Below are 22,905 nucleotides of genomic sequence, written 5' to 3'. Positions count from 1 at the left end.
TTAGTGTGGCTAAAAGTTGCACAGAATTTTCACAACGTTCAAGTTGGCACTCAGCAGACCTGGGGAGGGAACAGACCTGGGGAGGGAACATTGGCTGCAGAATATACTATTTACCAAGTTTTAATCAATATTTTTCATAGCTGACTATTTACCACTACAAACCGATAATTGCACCAAGAGCGCACTCAACAAGCTGTATACGGCCATAAGCAAACAAGAAAACGCACACCCAGAGGCGGCACTTCTCGTGGCCAATGATTTTAATGAAGGAGAACTGAAATCTGTTTTACCTCAATTTTATATCAGCACGTCACCTGTGCAACTGGAAGCGACACAATTATACATCCCCTTTACTCCAAAGACAGAAATACAAGGCTCTCCCTACCCTCCCCTTGGCAAATCTGACCATAACTCAAAACAGGAAGTACCAGCTCAATACCGAAGTGGCCCGATGAAGCAGATGCTAAGCTACAGGACTGTTTTGCACAAACTGGAATATGTTCCAGGATTCATCTGATAACATTGAAGAGTTACCACATCAGTCTCTTCATTAATAAGTGCATTGACGACGTCGTCCCCATATTGACCGTAAGTAAATAATATCCAGGCAACATCCACACTGAGCTAAAGGCTACAGCTGCCACTTTCAAGGTGCGGGACACTAATCCGGAAGCTTATAAGAAATCAAACTTATGACCTCCGACGAGCCAATATACAGGCAAAGCATCAATACAAGACTACTACGCCGGCTCTGACGCTCGTCGGATGTGGCAGGGCTTGCAAACTTACAAAGGGAATTACAAAGGGAAACCCAGCCGTGAACTGCCCAGTGACGTGACCCTGCCAGACAAGCTAAATCCCTTCTATGCCCGCATCTAAACAAGTAAAACTGAATCATGCATGAGAACCACAGCTGTTCTGGATGACTTTGTGATCTCACTCTCCGTAGCCTATGTGAGTAAGACCTTAGAACAGGTTAACATTCACAAGGCCGCAGGGCCAGATGGATTACCAGGACAAGTACTCAGAGCATGCGCTGACCAGCTGGCTAGCGTCATCACTGACATTTTTCAACCTGTCCCTGGCCCAGTCTGTAATATCTACCAGACCATCATAGTCCCTGTGGCCAAGAAAGCCAAGGTAACCTATCTAAATGACTGCTGACCCATAGCACTCACGTCTGTTGCCATGAAATGCTTTGAAAGGCTGGTCATGGCTCACATCAATACCATTATCCCAGAAACACTAGACCCACTCCAATTTGCATACCGCCCCAACAGATCCAAAGATGATGCAATCTCTATTGCACTCCTCACTACCCTTTCCCACCTGGACAAAAGGAAGACCCATGTGAGAATGTTATTCATTGACAACAGCTCAGTGTTCAACACCATAGTGCCCTCAAAGCTCATCACTAAGCTACAGACCCTGGGACTGAACACCTCTCTCTGCAACTGGATCCGGAACTTCCTGATGGGCCGCCCCCAGGTGGTAAGGGTAGGTAACAACACATCCGCCACGCTGATCCTCAACACGGGGGCCCCTCAGGGGTGGGTGCTCAGTCCCCTCCTGTACTCTCTGTTCACTCATGACTGCACGGTCAGGCACGACTCTAACAACATCATTAAGTTTTCTGATGACACAACAGTGGTAGACCTGATCACAGACAAGAATGAGACAGCCTATATGACCGCGTGGTGAAAGGACAATAACCTATCCCTCAACGTGATTAAGACAAAGGAGATGATTGTGGACTACAGGAAAAGGAAGAGCACGCTTCTATTCTTATCGATGGGGCTGTAGTGGAGCAGGTTGAGAGCTTCAAGTTCCTTGGCGTCCACATCACCAACAAACTAACATTGTCCAAGCACACCAAGACAGTCGTGAAGAGGGCACGATAAAGCCTTTCCCCCTTAGGAGACTGAAAAGATTTGGCACGGGTCCTCAGATCATCAAAATGTTTTACAGCTGCACCATCGAGAGCATCCTGACGGGTTGCATCACTGCCTGGTATGGTAACTGCTCGGCCTCAGACCGCAAGGTACTACAGAGTAGAGGTCGACCGATTAACTTCTTGGTGACAGGGGGCAGTATTTTCACATCCGGATGAAATGCATGCCCAAATTCAACTGCCTGCTACTCATCCCCAGAAGATAAGATATGCATATTATTAGTAGATTTGGATAGAAAACACTCTGAAGTTTCTAAAACTGTTTGAATCATGTCTGTGAGTATAACATAACTTATTTAGCAGACGAAACCCCGAGGACAAACATTCAGATTTCTTTTTTTTTGAGGTCACTCTCTTTTCAATCGGTTTTCATTGGGAATCCAGATTTCCAAGGGACCTTCTTGCAGTTCCTATCGCTTCCACTGGATGTCAACAGTCTTTAGAAATTGGTTGAGGTTTTTCCTTTGTGTAATGAAGAAGTACGGCCATCTTGAACGAGGGTAACTTGAAGTGTACTGTTAGATAGAGGCGAGTGACCAGAAAGCTAGCTACAGTTTGTTTTCTTCCTGTATTGAACACAGATCATCCCGTCTTCAATTGTATCGATTATATACGTAAAAAAATACCTCAAGTTGTATTACAAAAGTAGTTTGTAATGTTTTGGCAAAGTTTACAGGTAACCTTTGAGATATTTTGTAGTCACATTGCGCAAGTTGGAACTGGTGTTTTTCTGGATCAAACGCGCCAAATAAATTGACATTTTGGATATATATTGACGGAATTAATCGAACAAAATGACCATTTGTGATGTTTATGGGACATATTGGAGTGCCAACAAAAGAAGCTCGTCAAAGGTAAGGCATGAATTATATTTTTATTTCTGCGTTTTGTGTCGCTCTCTCTTTGTTTACTATGTGGCTATCCTCAGATAATAGCATAGTTTGCTTTCGCCAAAAAGCCTTTTTGAAATCTGACATGTTGGCTGGATTTACAACAAGTGTAGCTTTAATTTGCTATCTTGCATGTGTGATTTCATGAAAGTTAGATTTTTATAGTAATGCATTTGAATCTTATTTTCACTGGCTGTTGGCCAGGTGGGACGGTAGCGTCCCACATATCCCAGAGAGGTTCATCGGAATGGCAGATTAATTAAGGGCGATTTCAAGTATTCATAACAATCGGTAATCAGCATTTTTGGACACCGATTATGGCCGATTACATTGCACTCCACGAGGAGACTGCGTGGCAGGCTGACCACCTGTTATGTGAGTGCAGCAAGGAGCCAAGGTAAGTTGCTAGCTAGCATTAAACTTATCTTATAAAAAACAATCAATCTTAACATAATCACTAGTTAACTACACATGGTTGATGATATTACTAGATTATCTAGTTTGTCCTGTGTTGCATATAATCGATGCGGTGCCTGTTAATTTATCATCGAATCAGTCTACTTCACCAAACGGGTGATGATTTAACAAGCGCATTCGCAAAAAAAGCACTTTCGTGGCACCAATGTACCAAACCATAAACATCAATGCCTTTCTTAAAATCAATACACAAGTATGTATTTTTTAAACCTGCATATTTAGTTAATATAGCCTGCTAACAATAATTTATTTTAACTATGGAAATTGTGTCATTTCTTTTGTGTTCGGGTATATGCAGCAGTTTGGGCTGCCTGGCTCGTTGTGAACTGTGTGAAGACCAAGACCTAACAAAGACCGTAATTAATTTGCCAGAATTGTACATAATTATGACATAACATTGAAGGTTGTGCAATGTAACAGCAATATTTAGACTTAGGGATGCCACCGGTTAGATAAAATACGGAAAGGTTCCGTATTTCACTGAAAGAATAAACGTTTTGTTTTCATAATGATAGTTACCGGATTTGACCATATTAATGACCTAATGCTCGTATTTCTGTGTGTGATTATATTATAATTAACATTTACATTTAAGTCATTTAGCAGACGCTCTTATCCAGAGCGAAGTCTATGATTTGATAGAGCAGTCTGACTGAGCAGTGGTAGGCAGCAGCAGGCTCGTAAGCATTCATTCAAACAGCACTTTCCTGCATTTGCCAGCAGCTCTTCGCTGTGCTTCAAGCATTGCGCTGTTTATGACTTCAAGCCTATCAACTCCCGAGATTAGGCTGGCAATACTATAGTGCCTATAAGAACATCCAATAGTCAAAGGTATATAAAATACAAATGGTATTAGAGAGAAATAGTCCTATAATTCCTATAATAACTACAACCTAAAACTTCTTAACTGGGAATATTGAAGACTCATGTTAAAAGGAACCACCAGCTTTCATACCTTCTCATGTTCTGAGCAAGGAACATGGCACATATTGCACTTTTACTTTCTTCTCCAACACTTTGTTTTTGCATTACTTAAACCAAATTGAACATGTTTCATTATTTATTTGAGACTAAATTGATTTTATTGATGTATTATATTAAGTTAAAATAAAAAGGTGTTCATTCATTATTGTTGTAATTGTCATTTTTACAAATATATATATATATATAAATAGGCTGATTAATCGGTATCGGCTTTTTTTTTTGGGTCCTCCAATAATCGGCATCGGCGTTAAAAAAATCATAATCGGTCGACCTTTACTACAGAGGGTAGTGCGTACAGCCCAGTACATCACCGGGGCCAAACTTCCTGCCATTCAGGGTCTTTATATTAGTCAGTGTCAGAGGAAGGCCCTAAAAAACTCCAGCCACCCTAGTCATAGACTGTGCTCTCTGCTAACACACGGCAAATGGTACAGGAGCGCCAAGTCTAGGTCCAAGAGGCTTCTAAACAGCTTCTACCACCAAGCTATAAGACTCCTGAACAGCTAATCAAATGGCTACCCAGACTATTTTCTCCCGGCTACTATCAAATCAAATCTACATTGACATTATCCCACCCTAGGTAAGCCGCTATTGGCTTACATTTACATTTACATTTAAGTCATTTAGCAGACGCTCTTATCCAGAGCGACTTACAAATTGGTGGGTTCACCTTATGACATCCAGTGGAACAGCCACTTTACAATAGTGCATCTAAATCTGTTAAGGGGGGGGGGGGGGGGGAGAGAAGGATTACTTTATCCTATCCTAGGTATTCCTTAAAGAGGTGGGGTTTCAGGTGTCTCCGGAAGGTGGTGATTGACTCCGCTGTCCTGGCGTCGTGAGGGAGTTTGTTCCACCATTGGGGGGCCAGAGCAGCGAACAGTTTTGACTGTTCCCTCTCCTTCTTAATTCATTTCCAGCAATATTGCTTGTGTCTGTTTGGTGTGCACATTTTTCTATCACACCGTATGTAGCCAGTTAACGATGCTAGTAAAGATAAGTCGTCTGGGTAGACAGTAAGACCCCCAAAACCTTCTCAATTAATGTTAACTGCAAATTAGGCTTACCTGACAGACATATCTGATAACTATTTGTATCAATTGGGTGGCCATTTTATTGCTAAACTCTGCCACGACATGTGCTGCAGCAGTGGGCCTAACAGCAGATACGCCCCCACACATTCCTCGCTTTCTGAATGCGCAATTAAAGGTGATTACACTAATATAAATGTATTTGTTTTATTTCCCGGGCCTCAACATTGGTATTCGATGTGATTTAAGCATTGACCTGGACTCAGAATACTGTAATATTGAGAGCAATTAAAATATATATACACTGCTCAAAAAAATAAAGGGAACACTAAAATAACACATCCTAGATCTGAATGAATGAAATATTCTTATTAAAAACTTTTTTCTTTACATAGTTGAATGTGCTGACAACAAAATCACACAAAAATTATCAATGGAAATCTAATTTATCAACCCATGGAGGTCTGGATTTGGAGTCACACTCAAAATTAAAGTGAGAAATCACACTACAGGCTGATCCAACTTTGATGTAATGCCCTTAAAACAAGTCAAAATGAGGCTCAGTAGTGTGTGTGGCCTCCACGTGCCTGTATGACCTCCCTACAACGCCTGGGCATGCTCCTGATGAGGTGGCGGATGGTCTCCTGAGGGATCTCCTCCCAGACCTGGACTACAGCATCCAAGACATGATATTCCAGATGTGCTCAATTGGATTCAGGTCTGGGGAACGGGCGGGCCAGTCCATAGCATCAATGCCTTCCTCTTGCAGGAACTGCTGACACACTCCAGCCACATGAGGTCGAGCATTGTCTTAGGAGGATTAGGAGGAACCCAGGGCCAACCGCACCAGCATATGGTCTCACAAGGGGTCTGAGGATCTCATCTCAGTACCTAATGGCAGTCAGGTTACCTCTGGCGAGAACATGGAGGGCTGTGCGGCCCCCCAAAGAAATGCCACCCCACACCATGACTGACCCACCGCCAAACCGGTCATGTTGGAGGATGTTGCAGGCGGCAGAACGTTCTCCACGGCGTCTCCAGACTCTGTCACGTCTGTCACGTGTGCTCAGTGTGAACCTGCTTACATGTCTGTGAAGAGCACAGGGCGCCAGTGGCGAATTTGCCAATCTTGGTGTTCTCTGGCAAATGCCAAACGTCCTGCACGGTGTTGGGCTGTAAGCACAACCCCTACATGTGGACGTCGGGCCCTCATACCACCCTCATGGAGTCTGTTTCTGACCGTTTGAGCAGACACATGCACATTTGTGGCCTGCTGGAGGTCATTTTGCAGGGCTCTGGCAGTGCTCCTCCTTGCACAAAGGCGGAGGTAGTGGTCCTGCTGCTGGGTTGTTGCCCTCCTACGGCCTCCTCCACATCTCCTGATGTACTGGCCTGTCTCCTGGTAGCACCTCCATGCTCTGGACACTACGCTGACAGACACAGCAAACCTTCTTGCCACAGCTCGCATTGATGTGCCATCCTGGATGAGCTGCACTACCTGAGCCACTTGTGTGGGTTGTAGACTTTGTCTCATGCTACCACTAGAGTGAAAGCACCGCCAGCATTCAAAAGTGACCAAAACATCAGCCAGGAAGCATAGGAACTGAGAAGTGGTGTGTGGTCACCACCTGCAGAACCACTCCTTTATGTGTCTTGCTAATTGCCTATAATTTCCACCTGTTGTCTATTCCATTTGCACAAAAGCATGTGAAATTTATTGTCAATCAGTGTTGCTTCCTAAGTGGACAGTTTGATTTCACAGAAGTGTGATTGACTTGGAGTTACATTGTGTTGTTTAAGTGTTCCCTTGATTTTTTTGAGCAGTGTATATATAAAACAGAATTACAGAAAATATAAAAAATAATTGATGTTTATTAACCATTATTTTACCAGGTATATTGACAGAAAACACATCTCTTTTACACCAAGGACCCAGGGAAGAGTGGCAGGGTAGAGGAGAAGAATGTGCCTATTTGAAAGCTGTAAAAAAAAAGTAAGAGTAGCCTGCGACATGTTTGATTTTTGCTAGAAAAGGTTGGAGACCACTGCTCTAGTGCAGCCACTGCAGAGCACTCTAGACTCTCATCTCCTACACTAATTGTCAATTTTCTGCTGTGCCCCTGACTTAAATGTGAGCCGCATTTGAATGTCATGCATTTTCTCTCCCAGAGCAGTGACTGTAGATGAAAGCTTTGTTTAGGGAGCGGCTTCCTTGCCTGAACTGTCATGGGCACTTGAGCAGAGGGTTGGCTTTAATTATGTTTCAATATGGATTGAAAGCATAAACTACAGCTGTTCCCAAAATGTGGGGGTCGCGAGGGGTCGGAATGTGGATATTATGTAGTAGACTGAACCTATTAATGTTACATTGAGCTGGGTGAATGGAATATGAATGACAGTCATCCAATATGCTGTAATAGAAATAAGGCCATGCTCATAAAAAAATATATATATCCTTTGTCATCTTAAACGGCACCGACTGCCACTGATATACACACATACCTAGTGTGACTATTGGAGGACAGGCTCTCCCATGGTTGAACACTGCAGCCAGTCACAGCGAATGCGGCTCCACAGCTACCGTCCAGCCTGCCCAGCAGATCCTTGGCTGTATTCTCTGCTGTCTTCCTGCAGTCATGGGCCCTCTTCAGGATTTGAGTGATGCTCTCCTCTCCCAACTTCTCACCTACATACACACACACACACACAGTAGAAAGAGAGATGTCAATTAGCTTTTATTTGCCGGAGTCATTGTAATTGCCAGGGCTGTCACAAAGCCAACATTTGGTCTTGAATGTACTACATCTAAAAATATATGCCACATTAACCACGATTGAATGAAGTAGTCCAAATGAAAATGTACTGTACACGTGGCTATACAAGGCTGCAAATACTATATGTAATGTTAGTCAGCATTAGATGAATAAAGGGATGTTCGTCTGAGATACTGTTTTGTGTTGAAGGGGAAACGGTTAGGAGGGAGGCATGTGTTACAAGGGAGTCGTGAGGCCAAGACCTCAGAAAGCCAAGCCAAGACCTCAGATAACAATTGTAGACCTCCACAAGTCTGGTTCATCCTTGGGAGCAATTTCCAAACACCTGAAGGTACCAAATTCATCTGTACAAACAATAGTACGCAAGTATAAACACTATGGGACCACGCAGCCGTCATACCGCTCAGGAAGGAGACGCATTCTGTCTCCTAGAGATGAATGTACTTTGGTGCGAAAAGTGGAAATCAATCCCAGAACAACAGCAAAGGACCTTGTGAAGATGCTGGAGGAAACAGGTACAAAAGTATCTAAGTCCACAGTAAAATGAGTCCTATATCGACATAACATGAAAGGCCGCTCAGCAATGAAGAAGCCATTGTTCCAAACCGCCATAAAAAAGTCAGATTACAGTTTGCAACTGCACATGGGGACAAAGATAGTACTTTTTGGAGAAATGTCCTCTGGTCTGATGAAACAAAAATAGAACTGTTTGGCTATAATGACCATCGTTATGTTTGGAGGAAAAAGGGGGAGGCTTGGAAGCCGAAGAACACCATCCAAACTGTGAAGCACGGGGGTGGCAGCATCATGTTGTGGGGGTGCTTTGCTGCAGGAGGGACTGGTGCACTTCACAAAATAGATGGCATCATGAGGCAGAAAAATGATGTGGATATATTGAAGCAACATCTCAAGACATCAGTCAGGAAGTTAAAGTTAGGTCGCAAATGGGCCTTCCAAATGGACAATGACCCCAAGCATACTTCCAAAGTTGTAGCAAAATTGCTTAAGGACAACAAAGTAAAGGTATTGGAGTGGCCATCACAAAGCCCTGACCTCAATCCTATAGACAATTTGTGGGCAGAACTGAAAAAGCATGTGCGAGCAAACATGACTGTGATGTGATGAAAAAAATAAAAGCTGAAATAAATCATTCTCTCTGCTACTATTCTGACATTTCCCATTCTTAAAATAAAGTCTGCAACATTGAAAGTCCCCAAGAACACAGTGGCCTCCATTATTGAATGGAAGAAGTTTGGAACCACCAAGCCAAACCGCCCGGCCAAACTGAGCAATCGGGGGAGAAGGGACTTGGGTCAGGGAGGTGACAAAGAACCCGATGGTCACTCTGACAGAGCTCTATAGTGCCTCTGTGGAGATGGGAGAACATTCTAGAAGGACAACCATCTCTGCAGCACTCCACCAATCAGGCCAGGCGGAAGCCACTCCTCAGTAAAAGGCACATGACAGCCCGCTTGGAGTTTGCCAAAAGGCACCTAAATATTCTCAGACCATGAGAAACAAGATTCTCTGGTATGATGAAACCAAGATTGAAATCTTTGGCCTGAATGCAAAGCATTACGTCTGGAGGAAACCTTCAAAAGTTTGGGTCACTTTGAAATGTCCTTGTTTTTGAAAGAAAAGCAATTTTTTTGTCCATTAAAAAACATCAAGTTGATTAGAAATACAGTGTAGACATTGTTAATGTTGTAAATGATTATTGTAGCTGGAAACGACTGACTTTTATGGAATATCTACATAGGCGTACAGAGGCCCATAATCAGCAACCATCACTCCTGTGTTCCAATGGCACGTTGTGTTAGCTAATCCAAGTTTATAATTTTAAAAGGCTAATTGATCATTAGAAAACCCTTTTGCAATTATGTTAGCACAGCTGAAAACTGTTGTCCTGATGAAAGAAGGTCAAAACTGGCCTTCTTTAGACTAGTTGAGTATCTGGAGCATCAGCATTTGTGGGTTCGATTACAGGCTCAAAATGACCAAAGAGCTTTCTTCTGAAACTCGCCAGTCTAGTCTTATTCTGAGAAATGAAGGCTATTTCATGCAAGAAATTGCCAAGAAACTGAAGATCTCGTACAACGCTGCGTACTACTCCCTTCACAGAAAAGCGGTACATTGAAAATCTCTTCCCAACTATTTCCCAATCTATATGGCACAGCTGTACATTTTTTGGTCCTTAAATGAAACTGGTATACTTTTTTTATTCATCACAATTTTCTTTTGCCAATTTTGGTCTTCAATGCAGGGTTGACAGACAAGTTCCTTACTTTTGCTGCAATTAATTGGTTGTAATTTTGATATTTCCAATATATTTCCATATATTTATGTTAGCTTTGTTGCATCACAACACTGAAGTGTAAGGGGCCTCCCAATTTTTTAAATGGACTGGTTCTTTATATTTATTTAGTCTGATTAAAGTTTATGATGGGAGGATGAAGTGAAGTGAAGAGAAAACAGGAGTGATGGAGGTGAGGTTTGCAAAGGAATGAAATGAGAGTGGAGCAATTCATAAAAGAGAGTATATAATGAGTAATAGATTAAAAGAGTATTTTTGAGAGGTGGCTTCTTTGCTTTGATTGGTTGGAGTTCAACTGTGGGTCTCTGAGTGTAGGAAGAAACAAATCTGCACTGATCAAAGAACAAACGAGCCCGTGTAGGCATGAAGAGTGAGTGTGTGTGTGTTACTCACCTACGTCGCCCACTCCGGCAGCTCTGAACTGGCCCAGTACCAGACTCTGTTCACTCTCCGCCAGCGTCAACAGCAGCTCATAGGCCTCTATACACTGTTCACTGGGAGACAGAACACACACACGAGCCGACAAGGTGAAAAGTCTGTCGATGTGCCCTTGAGCAAGGCACTTAACCATAATTGCTCCAGTGGCGCCGAACTTCTATGGCTGACCCTGTAAAACAACACATTTCACTGCACCTATCCGGTGTATGTGACAATAAAACATATTATTATTTATGTTAACACTCACACACTTATAAAGTATCTCATAGGCCCCTGATCACTGATTAACAAAGAACCCATAGACAAACATGTCAGCTAAACCTATTTGCACTACTCAACTACTGAATGATAACACATATCAACTCTCTCTCTCTCTCTCACACACACACACACACACACACTCTTAGTGGAGGAATGCAGAGGCCTCTTGCGTCCACTTATCTGGGCTGCACTTTCATCAAGCGTTCAAAAGGACTATGGCTGAGAGGTGCTGATTTCTATATAACTACAGTCATTATAGCGTGTGTTGCGTGTGTGTGTGTTTGCCTGGGGCTCAGAGATGGAAGAAAAACAATCCTGTGGAAATCTTTTAGCGAGGCAATATCTTTTAATCAGTCAACGATTACACATCAGGGGAAAAAACACCTCTACTCCAAACAAATACAGAGAGAGCTTGGGTAATTAACCAAGTATTACGCCTACAAAGAAAACTCCTCATTTGTCCACAGAGGAAGTCTGAAGTCTGCACTCAATTTAGACATGGAACATCTATTGTATTTATTTTGTCCTCGTAGCTAGTCTCTCTTTATTTTGAGTGGATTTGAGGTAGGTCAGGTGTTTGTGTGTGCTTGTGTGTGAGTGTGAGAGACCGTTGACACTAGAGGGCCAGACCTGATTTAAAGACACACGTTTCCCATTTACGCACTCACACACACGACTGCTAGTTCAGCCGTACCAAAACAAATCCTGTGGATACCTTTACACCCTTTAATAGCTCACTCCAACACTATGAGTTAGTCACTCTCTCAAGAATGAACACCAAAAAGTTGTCAGCATCACCACCAGAATACACCCTGATGTTTTATCTTATGATTATAGTTTTAAAATGACACAAAGAGTCCAACTCTCTCACGAACACATGTGCACACACACACACACACACACACACACACACACACACACACACACACACACACACACAGAGAGAGCGAGCCTTGAAGAATCTTCCACCACATATTAGACACACACACACACCACAGTCCCCCATCCACCCTCGCTCCAATGAAAGTCTATCTCTTCCCAAATGACCCAACGGCGTGACATCACACTCGGTGGGGCTGAATTCAATCAAAGCGCTGGCATCAGGGCTACAGGGGGAAATGTATACATTGAGAGAGTGTGTGTGTAATGTAACTGGTGTGATATTAACAATGCATTTGGGGGCTATTCAGTGTGTTGTGTACTCCGGTGTAATGGGCAAGACAATTAATGATCTTTTATTGCTATAATGTTTCTGTTTCGGTGTCTGTCAGTCTATTTCGGTGTCTGTCAGTTTACGCATCTGATCATAGCTAAGCTTTGCCGATGAGGCAACATGAGTACCATCTTCCTGAGACATGCTATGGCATAAATGCCATGAGAAACACACGTAACATTCCCATATCATGCCCCCACAACATAACATTCACCCAACATCAACAGCTAAAAATGCTACTTTTTCCATTTGAGGTCGGCCATTGGCAGAACGTCTCCCTAAATCTTCCCACGCAAGAAAAGGGTTCAAAACAGAACTTTTCTGCATTTCATAACATCACCACAGAATAAGCATAGTTGAATGACTAGCATTATGCTAATCATAAATTACCACTCAGATGAGATCCGTTTTCCTTTCCATTCTCGTTTGCGTTAGCTCTGCACACAGACCCCTTGATTGGCCAAGGGGATGAGAATGCTAATGAGATGCGGATGGCTGCTACCTAAGGCGACGTACAAAAGAGGCCGTGACCGCCGCGAAAGCAGCCTAATTATAATTACCGGAAGAGGCTTCTAATGAGGTAGCATTAGTATGGCTCTGACGGTTACAGCTTGATAAAGGTATTTGTTAGCTAAGAAAATGAAGCTTGTCCATAGATGTGGATGAAGACATTTGGATTCAGATTTTCACCTTGGCACTTGAGCACAAGCATGAGTGTGGGAATGTGAGTAACGTGTATTTTGCATGCTCCATTAGGTTAGGCCTTGCTTTGTGTGTGCGCGCGTGAGAGTGTGTGTGTCCGTGTGTCTGCGTACCTGTACTGCAGTGCCAGTCGTAGGGCGGTAGCGTTGGACTCGTATTTGCCGACCAGCATGCTCATCCTCTCTGCGTTGCCCTTACACTCCTCCAACGTGATGGTCAAGAGGTCATTCTGAGACTTCAGGTGCTCGATGCGGCTGGAACACACACATTAGTCATCATTATTGGATTACATTTACTGTATAAAGTGCTTGTTATACCTCAAAGCACTTCACATTGCAAGTCACCCCTCCACCAGCGATTTAAAGCACCCACCTGGGTGATTCACGGCAGTTATTTTGTGCCAGATCGCTCATCACACATCAGCTATTGCAGTAAAGGGAGTGTTAGGGGACAAACGGACGGTGCAACTATAGCCACCCTCCTCTCTCTTACTCAAATGGCCTTGGTTTTATGGGTAGATTATATGAGAGTAGCTAGTGACACGTAACTATCCATATAATTAAGGCTGTCGATAAAGCACTCAGGGCTTAATGAAGAGAAAAGGGGGCGTGTCCGCAGCCTGGTGGTTAGACATCCCATAAAAACATGGGCAAAATAACAACCTTTAAGTAGACACACCCCAAAATCTAAGTCACAGGTTACCGGGTGCCAAGCTATCCCCTTCATTTTGGATTGGCGCACTTATGATGTATTATACCACTTATGAGGTATGACAATGGTTTCAAGGTAAACTATCCCTTTAAGCGTACTTATCCATTTGGATAAGCCTAAAAAAAAAGAGTGATCGTAATGTGTTCTTTGTTCGAAAAAATAGAAAACTGAACAATCACCGCGATCTTGACATTCGATTTGGCCTGAGAGACAGACCTACAGAACTGTATAAGCAGTGTTTCACAACATTTCAAACCCATCTGCTTTAAATGTCTACTAAGTCTGAAGCTCTGACTGGAATGAAGTGATAAAACGCACAGGAATTACAAAGGATTACGACTTAAGCCCTCCTACTGAGAACACTCAGATCTCCACATCTCACTTCCAAATAGTCAGGATTATGAGGAAACGTCATAACATAATTCGCTAAGTTTGAAATCCCCCCAAAGATCCTAAAGTACACTGTTTGAAGAGTTACTACTTCATTCGCTTGGAACAGACTTCTGAAGGGAGCTTTTTGAGGAAAAGAAGAGCTGGAAATAAGACCGGTTTTATAAAAATTCACCTGCATGTTAGAACATAAATATTGAACATGTGCCTGAATCGGGTTCATTCACAGGCTTGGGCTTTCTTAAAGGGCCCATAATGAAGACTCGCTGATAGATAAGTACCTCTAGTGTGAACCTCTAAACTAGTGTAGGCCAGGGGATGTTAATACTACAGTTTACATTTTAAACATGGCCTTTTTTATCCTAAATCAATACAAAGCAAATTCGTGTATTTTACCGATGTAAACTTACATACAATACATTCGAAAATGATTCAGACCATCAACTTTTCCCACATTTGTTACGTTACAGCCGTATTCTAAAACCAGGTGGTGTCAGAGGAAGGCACAAACAATTGTCACCTTGACTCGCATTGTCAAAGACACCAGCCACCCTAGTCATAGACTGTTCTCTTTGCTACCAGACGGCAAGCAGTAGGCACCGGAGCGCCAAGTCTAAGTCCAAGAGGTTTCTAAACAGCTTCTACCCCCAAGCCATTAGACTCCTGTACATCTACTCAAATGGCAACTATTTTTATTGCCCCCCCCACTCTTCTAAGCTGCTGCTACTCTGTTTATTATCTATGCATTGTCACTTTAATAACTCTACCGGCATGCACATATTACCGCAATTACCTCGACTAACTGGTGCCCCCGCACATTGACGCTGCTCTTTAATTATTTGTTACTTTTATTTGTTTATTTGTTACTTTTTTGTTGTTGTTATTTTCTTAAAACTGCATTGTGGGTTAAGGGCTTTTATTAAGCATTTCACTGTAAGGTCTAAACCTGTTGTATTCAGCGCAAGTGACAAATACAATTCGATATGATTTGATTCTGGAAGGTTCTCCCATCTCTACAGAGGAACTCTGGAGCTCTGTCAGAGTGACCATCGGTTTCTTGGTCACCTCCCTGACCAAGTCCCTTATCCCCTGATTGCTCAGTTTGGCCAGATCTAGGAAGATACTTGGTTGTTCCAAACTTCTTTAATTTAAGAATGATGGAGGCCACTGCGTTCTTGGGAACCTTCAATGTTGCAGAAATGTTTTTGTACCCTTCCCCAGATTTGTGCCTCGACACAATCCCGTCTCGGAGCACTACGGACAATTCTTTCAACCTCATGGCTTGGTTGCACTGTCAACTGTGGGACCTTATATAGACAGGTGTGTGTACATTTTGACATTAATGGGATAAAGTATAACTTTATTATAACATTACTTATAAGATGAAGATCAGGGCTTTAAGTGACAGGCAACGTGGTTTGAGTGTCACCTGTTAAGTCTCTCCGTCTCCACCTCAAACTCCCTGATCTTGTTCTCAGAGATGGCTGATCCGTGGGAGTAGAGGGTCTGGAAGATCTCCTGGATGTTGGAGCAGTCCTGGAGGGAGTGTGCCAAGTGCTCCGCCACATTACTGGACACCTGGGAGGAGGAGGAACAGGGGTACATGGGGGAAAGACTGACATTTACATCTATGGAGGGGAGTAGACAGATCTTCATCCAATGTGAGTCAAGGTGTAGCCAAAAATCACAACGTAAAAACAGCACAATTGGAATTTAATGGGTCAGGCAGACTGAGGGGATTTCTTTGTGATCCTCCACTCTCTTAATCCACATTGAGTTTATACAGAATGTGTTTATAACCTTTAATTATACAGATTGGTTTTATTGAGATTAAACTATTTTTCAAGAGATTGTATACAGGTTTTCTATTGAACTTTGCTCTCCCTCCTTTACATAATCTGTCTCAGCCTAGTCCCAGAGGAATACTAACAGTATGCATCTCTTTCTCGCACTTCCCTCTCACTCTCTTTCAAGTCTTTTTGGGCCAGATGGGTTCCGGCTAAAGAGAATTTTGGTGGCCAGAGATTCAAGGAAAAGAGAAGCCCTGGAATCATTAGGATTGGTTCCTGTCACTCACACCTGAACACACACCAAGGGGAGAGAGGGAGATATAAAAAGAGAGGGAAGGAAAGGGAGAGAGGCACTAGAGAAAAGAGGGCATCAGAAGAGGAATGAAAGAGGAGAGAGATAAAACGATGTACAGCTGTGGCCAAAAGTTTTGAGAATGACACAAATATTAATTTCCACAAAGTTTGCTGCATCAGTGTCTTTATATATTTTTGTCAGATGTTACTATGGAATACTGAAGTATAATTACATGCATTTCATAAGTGTCAAAGGCTTTTATTGACAATTACATGAAGTTCATGCAAAGAGTCAATATTTGCAGTGTTGACCCTTCATTTTCAAGACCTCTGCTATCCGCCCTGGCATGCTGTCAATTAACTTCTGGGCCACATCCTGACTGATGGCAGCCCATTCTTGCATAATCAATGCTTGGAGTTTGTCAGAATTTGTGGGGTTTTGTTTGTCCACCTGCCTCTTGAGGATTGACCACAAGTTCTCAATGGGATTAAGGTCTGGGGAGTTTCCTGGCCATGGACCCAAAATATCGATGTTTTGTTCCCCGAGCCACTTAGTTATCACTTTTGCCTTATGGCAAGGTGCTCCGTCATGCTGGAAAAGGCATTGTTCGGCACCAACCTGGATGGTTGGGAGAAGTTGCTCTCGGAGGATGTGTTGGTACCATTTTTTATTCATGGCTGTGTTCTTAGGCAAAATTGTGAGTGAGCCCACTCCCTTGGCTGGGAAGCAACCCCACACATGAATAGTCTCAGGATGCTTTACTTTTGGCATGACACAGGACTGATGGTAGCGCTCACCTTGTCTTCTCCGGACAAGCTTTTTTCCGGATGCCTCAAACAATCGGAAAGGGGATTCATCAGAGAAAATGACTTTACCCCTTGTCCTCAGCAGTCCAATCCCTGTACCTTTTGCAGATTATCAGTCTGTCCCCGATGTTTTTCCTGGAGAGAAGTGGCTTCTTTGCTGCCCTTCTTGACATCAGGCCATCCTCCATAAGTCTTTGCCTCACTGTTCGTGCAGATGCACTCACACCTGCCTGCTGCCATTCCTGAGCAAGCTCTGTACTGGTGGTGCCCCGATCCCGCAGCTGAATCAACTTTAGGAGACGGTCCTGGCGCTTGCTGGACTTTCTTGGGCGCCCTGAAGCCTTCTTCACAACAATTGAACTGCTCTCCTTGAAGTTCTTGATGATCCGATAAATGGTTGATTTAGGTGCAATCTTACTGGCAGCAATATCCTTGACGGCACATGTTTCCTTGCAGGTAACCATTGTTGACAGAGGAAGAACAATGATTCCAAGCACCACCCTCCTTTTGAAGCTTCCAGTTTGTTATTCAAACTCAATCAGCATGACAGAGTGATCTCCAGCCTTGTCCTCATCAACACTCACACCTGGGTTAACGAGAGAATCACTGACATGATGTCAGCTGGTCCTTTTGTGGCAGGGCTGAAATGCAGTGGAAATGTTTTTGGGGGGGATTCAGTTCATTTGCATGGCAAAGAGGGACTTCGCAATTAATTGCAATTCATCTGATCACTCTTCATAACATTCTGGAGTATATGCAAATTGCCATAAAACAAACTGAGGCAGCAGACTTTGTGTGAATTTATATTTGTGTCATTCTCAAAACTTTTGGTCACGACTGTACTGTACAGTGCCTTTGGAAAGTATTAAGACCCCTTGACTTGTTCCACATTTTGTTATGTTACAGCCTTATTCTAAAATTGACTCAATTGCTTTTTTTACTAACCAATCTATCCACAATACCCCATAATGACAAAGCAAAAACAGGTTTAGATTTTTTAGCTAAATTATAAAAAATAAACTGAAATATCACATTTACATAAGTATTCAGACCCTTTACTCAGTACTTTGTTTAAGCACCTTTGTCATAAATTACAACGTTGAGTCTTCTTGGGTATGATGATACAAGCTTGGAACACCTGTATTTGGGAAGTTTCTCCCATTCTTCTCTGCAGATCATCTCAAGCTCTGTCAGGTTGGATGGGGAGCGTTGCTGCACAGCTATTTCAGGTCTTTCCAGAGATGTTTGATCGGGTTCAAGTCCGGGCTCTGGCTGGGCCACTCAAAGACATTCAGAGACTTATTCCAAAGACACTCCTGCGTTGTCTTGGCTGTGTGCTTAGGGTCGTTGTCCTGTTGGACGGTGAACCTTCACCCCAGTCTGAGGTCGTGAGCACTCTGTAGCAGGTTTTCAATAAGGATCTCTCTGTACTTTGCTCCATTCATCTTTGCCACGATCCTGACTAGTCTCCCAGTCCCTGCTGCTGAAAAACATCCTCACAGCATGATGCTGCCACCACCATGCTTCATCATAGGGATGGTGCAGGTTTCCTCCAGATGTGACGTTTGGCATTCAGGCCAAAGAGTTCAATCTTGGTTTCATCAGACCAGAGAATCTTGTTCCTCATGATTTGAGAGTCTTTAGTTGCCTTTTGGCAAACTCCAAGCAGGCTGTCATGTTCCTTTTACCGAGGAGTGGCTTCCGTCTGGCCACTCTACCATAAAGGCCTGACTGGTGGAGTGCTGCAGACACGGTTGTCCTTCTGGAAGGTTCTCCCATCTCCACAGACGAACTCTAGAGCTGGGTTCTTGGTGGCCCTTTTCCCAGGATTGCTCAGTTTGCCTGGGATGCCAGCTCTAGGAAGAGTCTTGGTGGTTCCAAACTTCTTCCATTTAAGAATGAAGGAAGCCACTGTGTTCTTGGGGACATTCAATACTGGAGAAATGTTTTGGTACCCTTCCCCAGATCCATGCATGAAAACAATCCAGTCTCAGAGTTCTACTGACAATTCCTTCAATCTCAATTGGTTTTTGATCTGACATGCACTGTCAACTGTGGGATCTTATATAAACAGATATGTGCCTTTCCAAATCGTGTATAATCAATTGAATTTAACACAGTTGGACTCCAATCAAGTTGTAAAAACTGCTCTTAAATGCTAGTAAAACCAAATGCATGCTTTTCAACCGTTCGCTGCCTGCACCCGCACGCCCGACAAGCATCACCACCCTGGATGGTTCCGACCTAGAATATGTGGACATCTATACGTACCTAGGTGTCTGGCTAGACTGTAAACTCTCCTTCCAGACTCATATCAAACATCTCCAATCTAAAATAAAATCTAGAGTCGTCTTTCTATTCCACAACAAAGCCTCCACTCACGCCGCCAAACTTACCCTAGTAAAACTGACTATCCTACCGATCCTCGACTCCCGTAGCACGCGCTCCAGCAGGTGTATCTCACTGATCATCCCTAAAGCCAACACCTCATTTGGCCGCCTTTCCTTCTAGTTCTCTGCTGCCTGTGACTGGAACGAATTGCAAAAATCGCTGAAGTTGGAGCAGCTAACCGATCGCTGCAGCTGTACATAGTCCATTGTTGTATAGCCCACCCAATTTACCTACCTCATCCCCATACTGTTTTTATTTAATTACTTTTCTGCTCTTTTGCACACCAGTATCTCTACCTGCACATGACCATCTGATCATTTATCACTCCAGTGTTAATCTGCAAAATTGTAATTATTCGCCTACCTCCTCATGCCTTTTGCACACAATGTATATAGACTCTTTTTTTCTACTGTGTTATTGACTTGTTTATTGTTTACTCCATGTGTAACTCTGTTGTTGTCTGTTCACACTGCTATGCGTTATCTTGGCCAGGTCGCAGTTGTAAATGAGAACTTGTTCTCAACTAGCCTACCTGGTTAAATAAAGGTGAAATAAAAAATAAATAAAAAAGGATGATCAATGGATCAAATTCGAGCCTCATAGCAAAGGGTCTGAATACTTATGTAACTAAGGTATTTCTGTTTTTAATACATTTGCAAAAATGTATACAAACCTGTTTTCGCTTTGTCATTATGGGGTATTGTGTGTAGATTGCTGAGGAACTTTTTTCCATTTTAGAATAAGGCTGTAATGTAACAAAATGTGAAAAAGTAAAGGGGTCTGAATACTTTCCGATGGCACTGTATCTGGGTCTGTTGATAGTTCCCCCCGTTCCTCTGTTCGAGGTGACGTTGTCAGATCTATCTTTAGTGTCAACGAGGCTTTGTGGGTGCAGAGGGAGGGGAGCTGTGGGGTATGAGCTACACCAGGTCTGTCACACCATACTGGTGATAGATACCCATCTCTAACACTTCTGCTGATGCTGCGGTTATCATCGGCCAGCTGCTACAAGGAAATGTCCTACCTACTGTCGCTCTCTCTCGTATTCTGTCTACCCCTCTCTCTATCCTACTTCCTTTATTTTAACATTGCCATCTTCCCCCTCAAAGCCTAGTAGCTGAATAGGCATCCAGTAGCTCCTTACCCCGATGCTGCTGATCTCTGATCCCAGAACAGGCCTCTCGGTGGAGGAAGACTCCGACCTGGTTTTAGACAGTTTCACCCGCTCCGCCACCTAGCAACAAGACAACAAACTGCTTGATCTCCAAGGCATTCCTAGTCAATCGCAAAACATTTCTATAAAAAAAAACAACGATACAGCCTTACATTCCTACTCTTTTCTGTCTCGCACTGTTGGCAGTCGGTGCACTTTTGTCAGCTGCCATATGTCTGAAGGTACCAACTCTGCGTGCCCGGAGAGAAAATCAAGTGCACCTACAGGCTTTTACCTACAGCTTTCTCGAGCACACAGCAAAGGAAGTTGATACTGTGATTTCAAAACATCTAAAACCATTGACTAAAGAGAGACTGTCAACAATTACAGCAAAGAGCTGCTGTTTTTATGAGTGAGTTCATGTTGAATTTTTAGTCATCCCTTTTATAAGCCACTCACACTACCGTTTCAATGAATGAGTAGCAACGTGTATTGATAGGCTTGCATTGTTATTAATAGCGACGGTCTTCTTTTAAATCAAGGAATATTTCACTTACTCTGGTCATAAGAGCAACAACATGAATTTGTACATGAGGCAGAACTGATGCGGCGGGACTCGAGTTTCGCCATCCCCTTTTTGGTCTTAGCGAAGCGGGGAGGGCGGAGGGATAGTCTGATGGTGAGAGGCGGACCCACTGATGCACTCCCCCTGCTGAGACTGACCATCAGAGGCAGGCACAAGCAGTCCAGTAACATAAAGCAAGCACATTATTTCAATGTATGCTCACAAGTAATACAACAAATTATGATCTATTACCAGTGTGAAATGTAATGCCTGAGAAGAGCATCATTGGCAGGGCAATTCAGGCATTGCATAATGAATTGGGCATATAGCATAATGCAAACTTGATTTCTACAGAGCTGTTTTTAATAGGTTAATGTTGCATAGGTTTACATTTTTTTTTATCTGGGGTATGTCTCAGCCTTCATTTTCACTCAGAAAGTGATCTCGGCTCAGAAAAGGTCCACTGCTCTAATGTATTGTATTCCCTCTGAGGCTCAATGTCAAGGACACACACGGGACAGTGGAAGAGCGAATGGTTGCCTGATTACCACTGTCCCTCCCTGGCTGGACATGCCAAAGGCTAGTATGCTGATTAGTGTGTGTGTGTGCGCGCGCGCAATTCAACTCATAGAGACAGTACTATAAGAGATGGTGAAAATTGCAAAAAGAAAACAAAATGTTTGTCCTTGGTCATTCCAGAGGAGAGTTCATAAGATCCCCAGAGAGACATTGCATTACCTCATATGAATGTACGATGTTCCATTTCATCAATTCTATTACTCAAGACCGTGTGAAGTCTTAACCCTTTAATGTACTTCCACATGCATAACTTTTTTTTCTTCCCCTTACTATGCATGTCATAGTGTGTGTGTTCTACCTTGGCCACAGGTATGTCGTTACTGCTGCTGCTGGTGCTGAGTTCCCCAGTGCTGGGGTTGATTGGACGGGAGGCGGGGGTGAGACGCCCGGGGCTGGACAGGCCTGCAGGCTGGGAGCTCTGGAGACGCGTCTGCAGCTCCCGCACCTGGTGATAAGACACCATAGAGATATATTATATGACTATTTAATGTGAACGTGTTCTATTAAATTATATGGCACGCAAAGACACACATAAGCTGGTGGTCATGGCAAAACATTAAAATAACATCAATAAAACATCAATAACACCCAGACCTGCTGAAAACCCACAACTGCTTATGACCTCATCATACAGAGGATTGACAAAAGGGCTCAGTTAGTTGCAACTTTAACCACTTCTTGCTCCAGTTTTAGACAATGTGAGGATCCATCCCATTTCTTTAAAGCAGTGGGCAAAGGCAGGAATTTTGGGACAGTAATGATGTCATGAATGCAGAGGCAACAGGGTACTTGAGTCACTCCACTGCTGACAGGCTTCTTCTCACTCTATATTCAGCATCAAAAAGCTATTTGGAATGGCTTGCCAGATCTCGCAATGAATTTGTATGCAAGCTTGGATTTGTCTGTATTATGCTTGCAGCTTGTATACAAAATCAAATGCTGTTGTCAATGTGTTGTTACTTCTTCACAACCCTAAGCAGTTTAGGCTCCAGGTGTGTGTGTGTGGTTGTGTGCATGAATGTTGGGGTGTGTGTATGTGTCAGAGAGAGAAAGCTTCCTCTGCCAGGAAAAGCGTGGAAAATAAAGAACATTAGTTTGACCCCTGGCTCACGAAAATACTATATAAACAGTGAAATCTCAGCAAACTTGATTTTGAAAACAATGGCCTTTTGTGCTTTACACAGCACCCA

The 22,905-nt window shown here is 43.1% G+C and overlaps 1 protein-coding gene across 3 annotated transcripts in view; it reads right to left on the bottom strand.

The window, feature by feature from the left end:
* LOC115101207 (colorectal mutant cancer protein-like) overlaps nucleotides 1-22,905 on the bottom strand; it is a 133,503-nt gene that overhangs the window by 16,303 nt on the left and 94,295 nt on the right. For all 3 annotated transcript variants that reach the window (XM_065004794.1, XM_065004795.1, XM_065004796.1), the window contains 6 exons: nucleotides 22,014-22,160; nucleotides 20,563-20,652; nucleotides 15,566-15,714; nucleotides 13,149-13,289; nucleotides 10,815-10,915; nucleotides 7,836-8,019 (listed from right to left, as the gene is read on the bottom strand). In XM_065004794.1, the coding sequence (XP_064860866.1) occupies nucleotides 7,836-8,019; nucleotides 10,815-10,915; nucleotides 13,149-13,289; nucleotides 15,566-15,714; nucleotides 20,563-20,652; nucleotides 22,014-22,160 (812 nt within the window). The remainder of the gene's footprint in view (nucleotides 1-7,835; nucleotides 8,020-10,814; nucleotides 10,916-13,148; nucleotides 13,290-15,565; nucleotides 15,715-20,562; nucleotides 20,653-22,013; nucleotides 22,161-22,905) is intronic.

This window comes from Oncorhynchus nerka, linkage group LG19 (assembly GCF_034236695.1).
Source record: "Oncorhynchus nerka isolate Pitt River linkage group LG19, Oner_Uvic_2.0, whole genome shotgun sequence".
In the NCBI taxonomy this organism is placed as follows: Eukaryota; Metazoa; Chordata; class Actinopteri; order Salmoniformes; family Salmonidae; genus Oncorhynchus; species Oncorhynchus nerka.
Note: the sequence above shows the minus strand (reverse complement) of the source record. Positions and strands in the feature narration are given on the sequence as shown.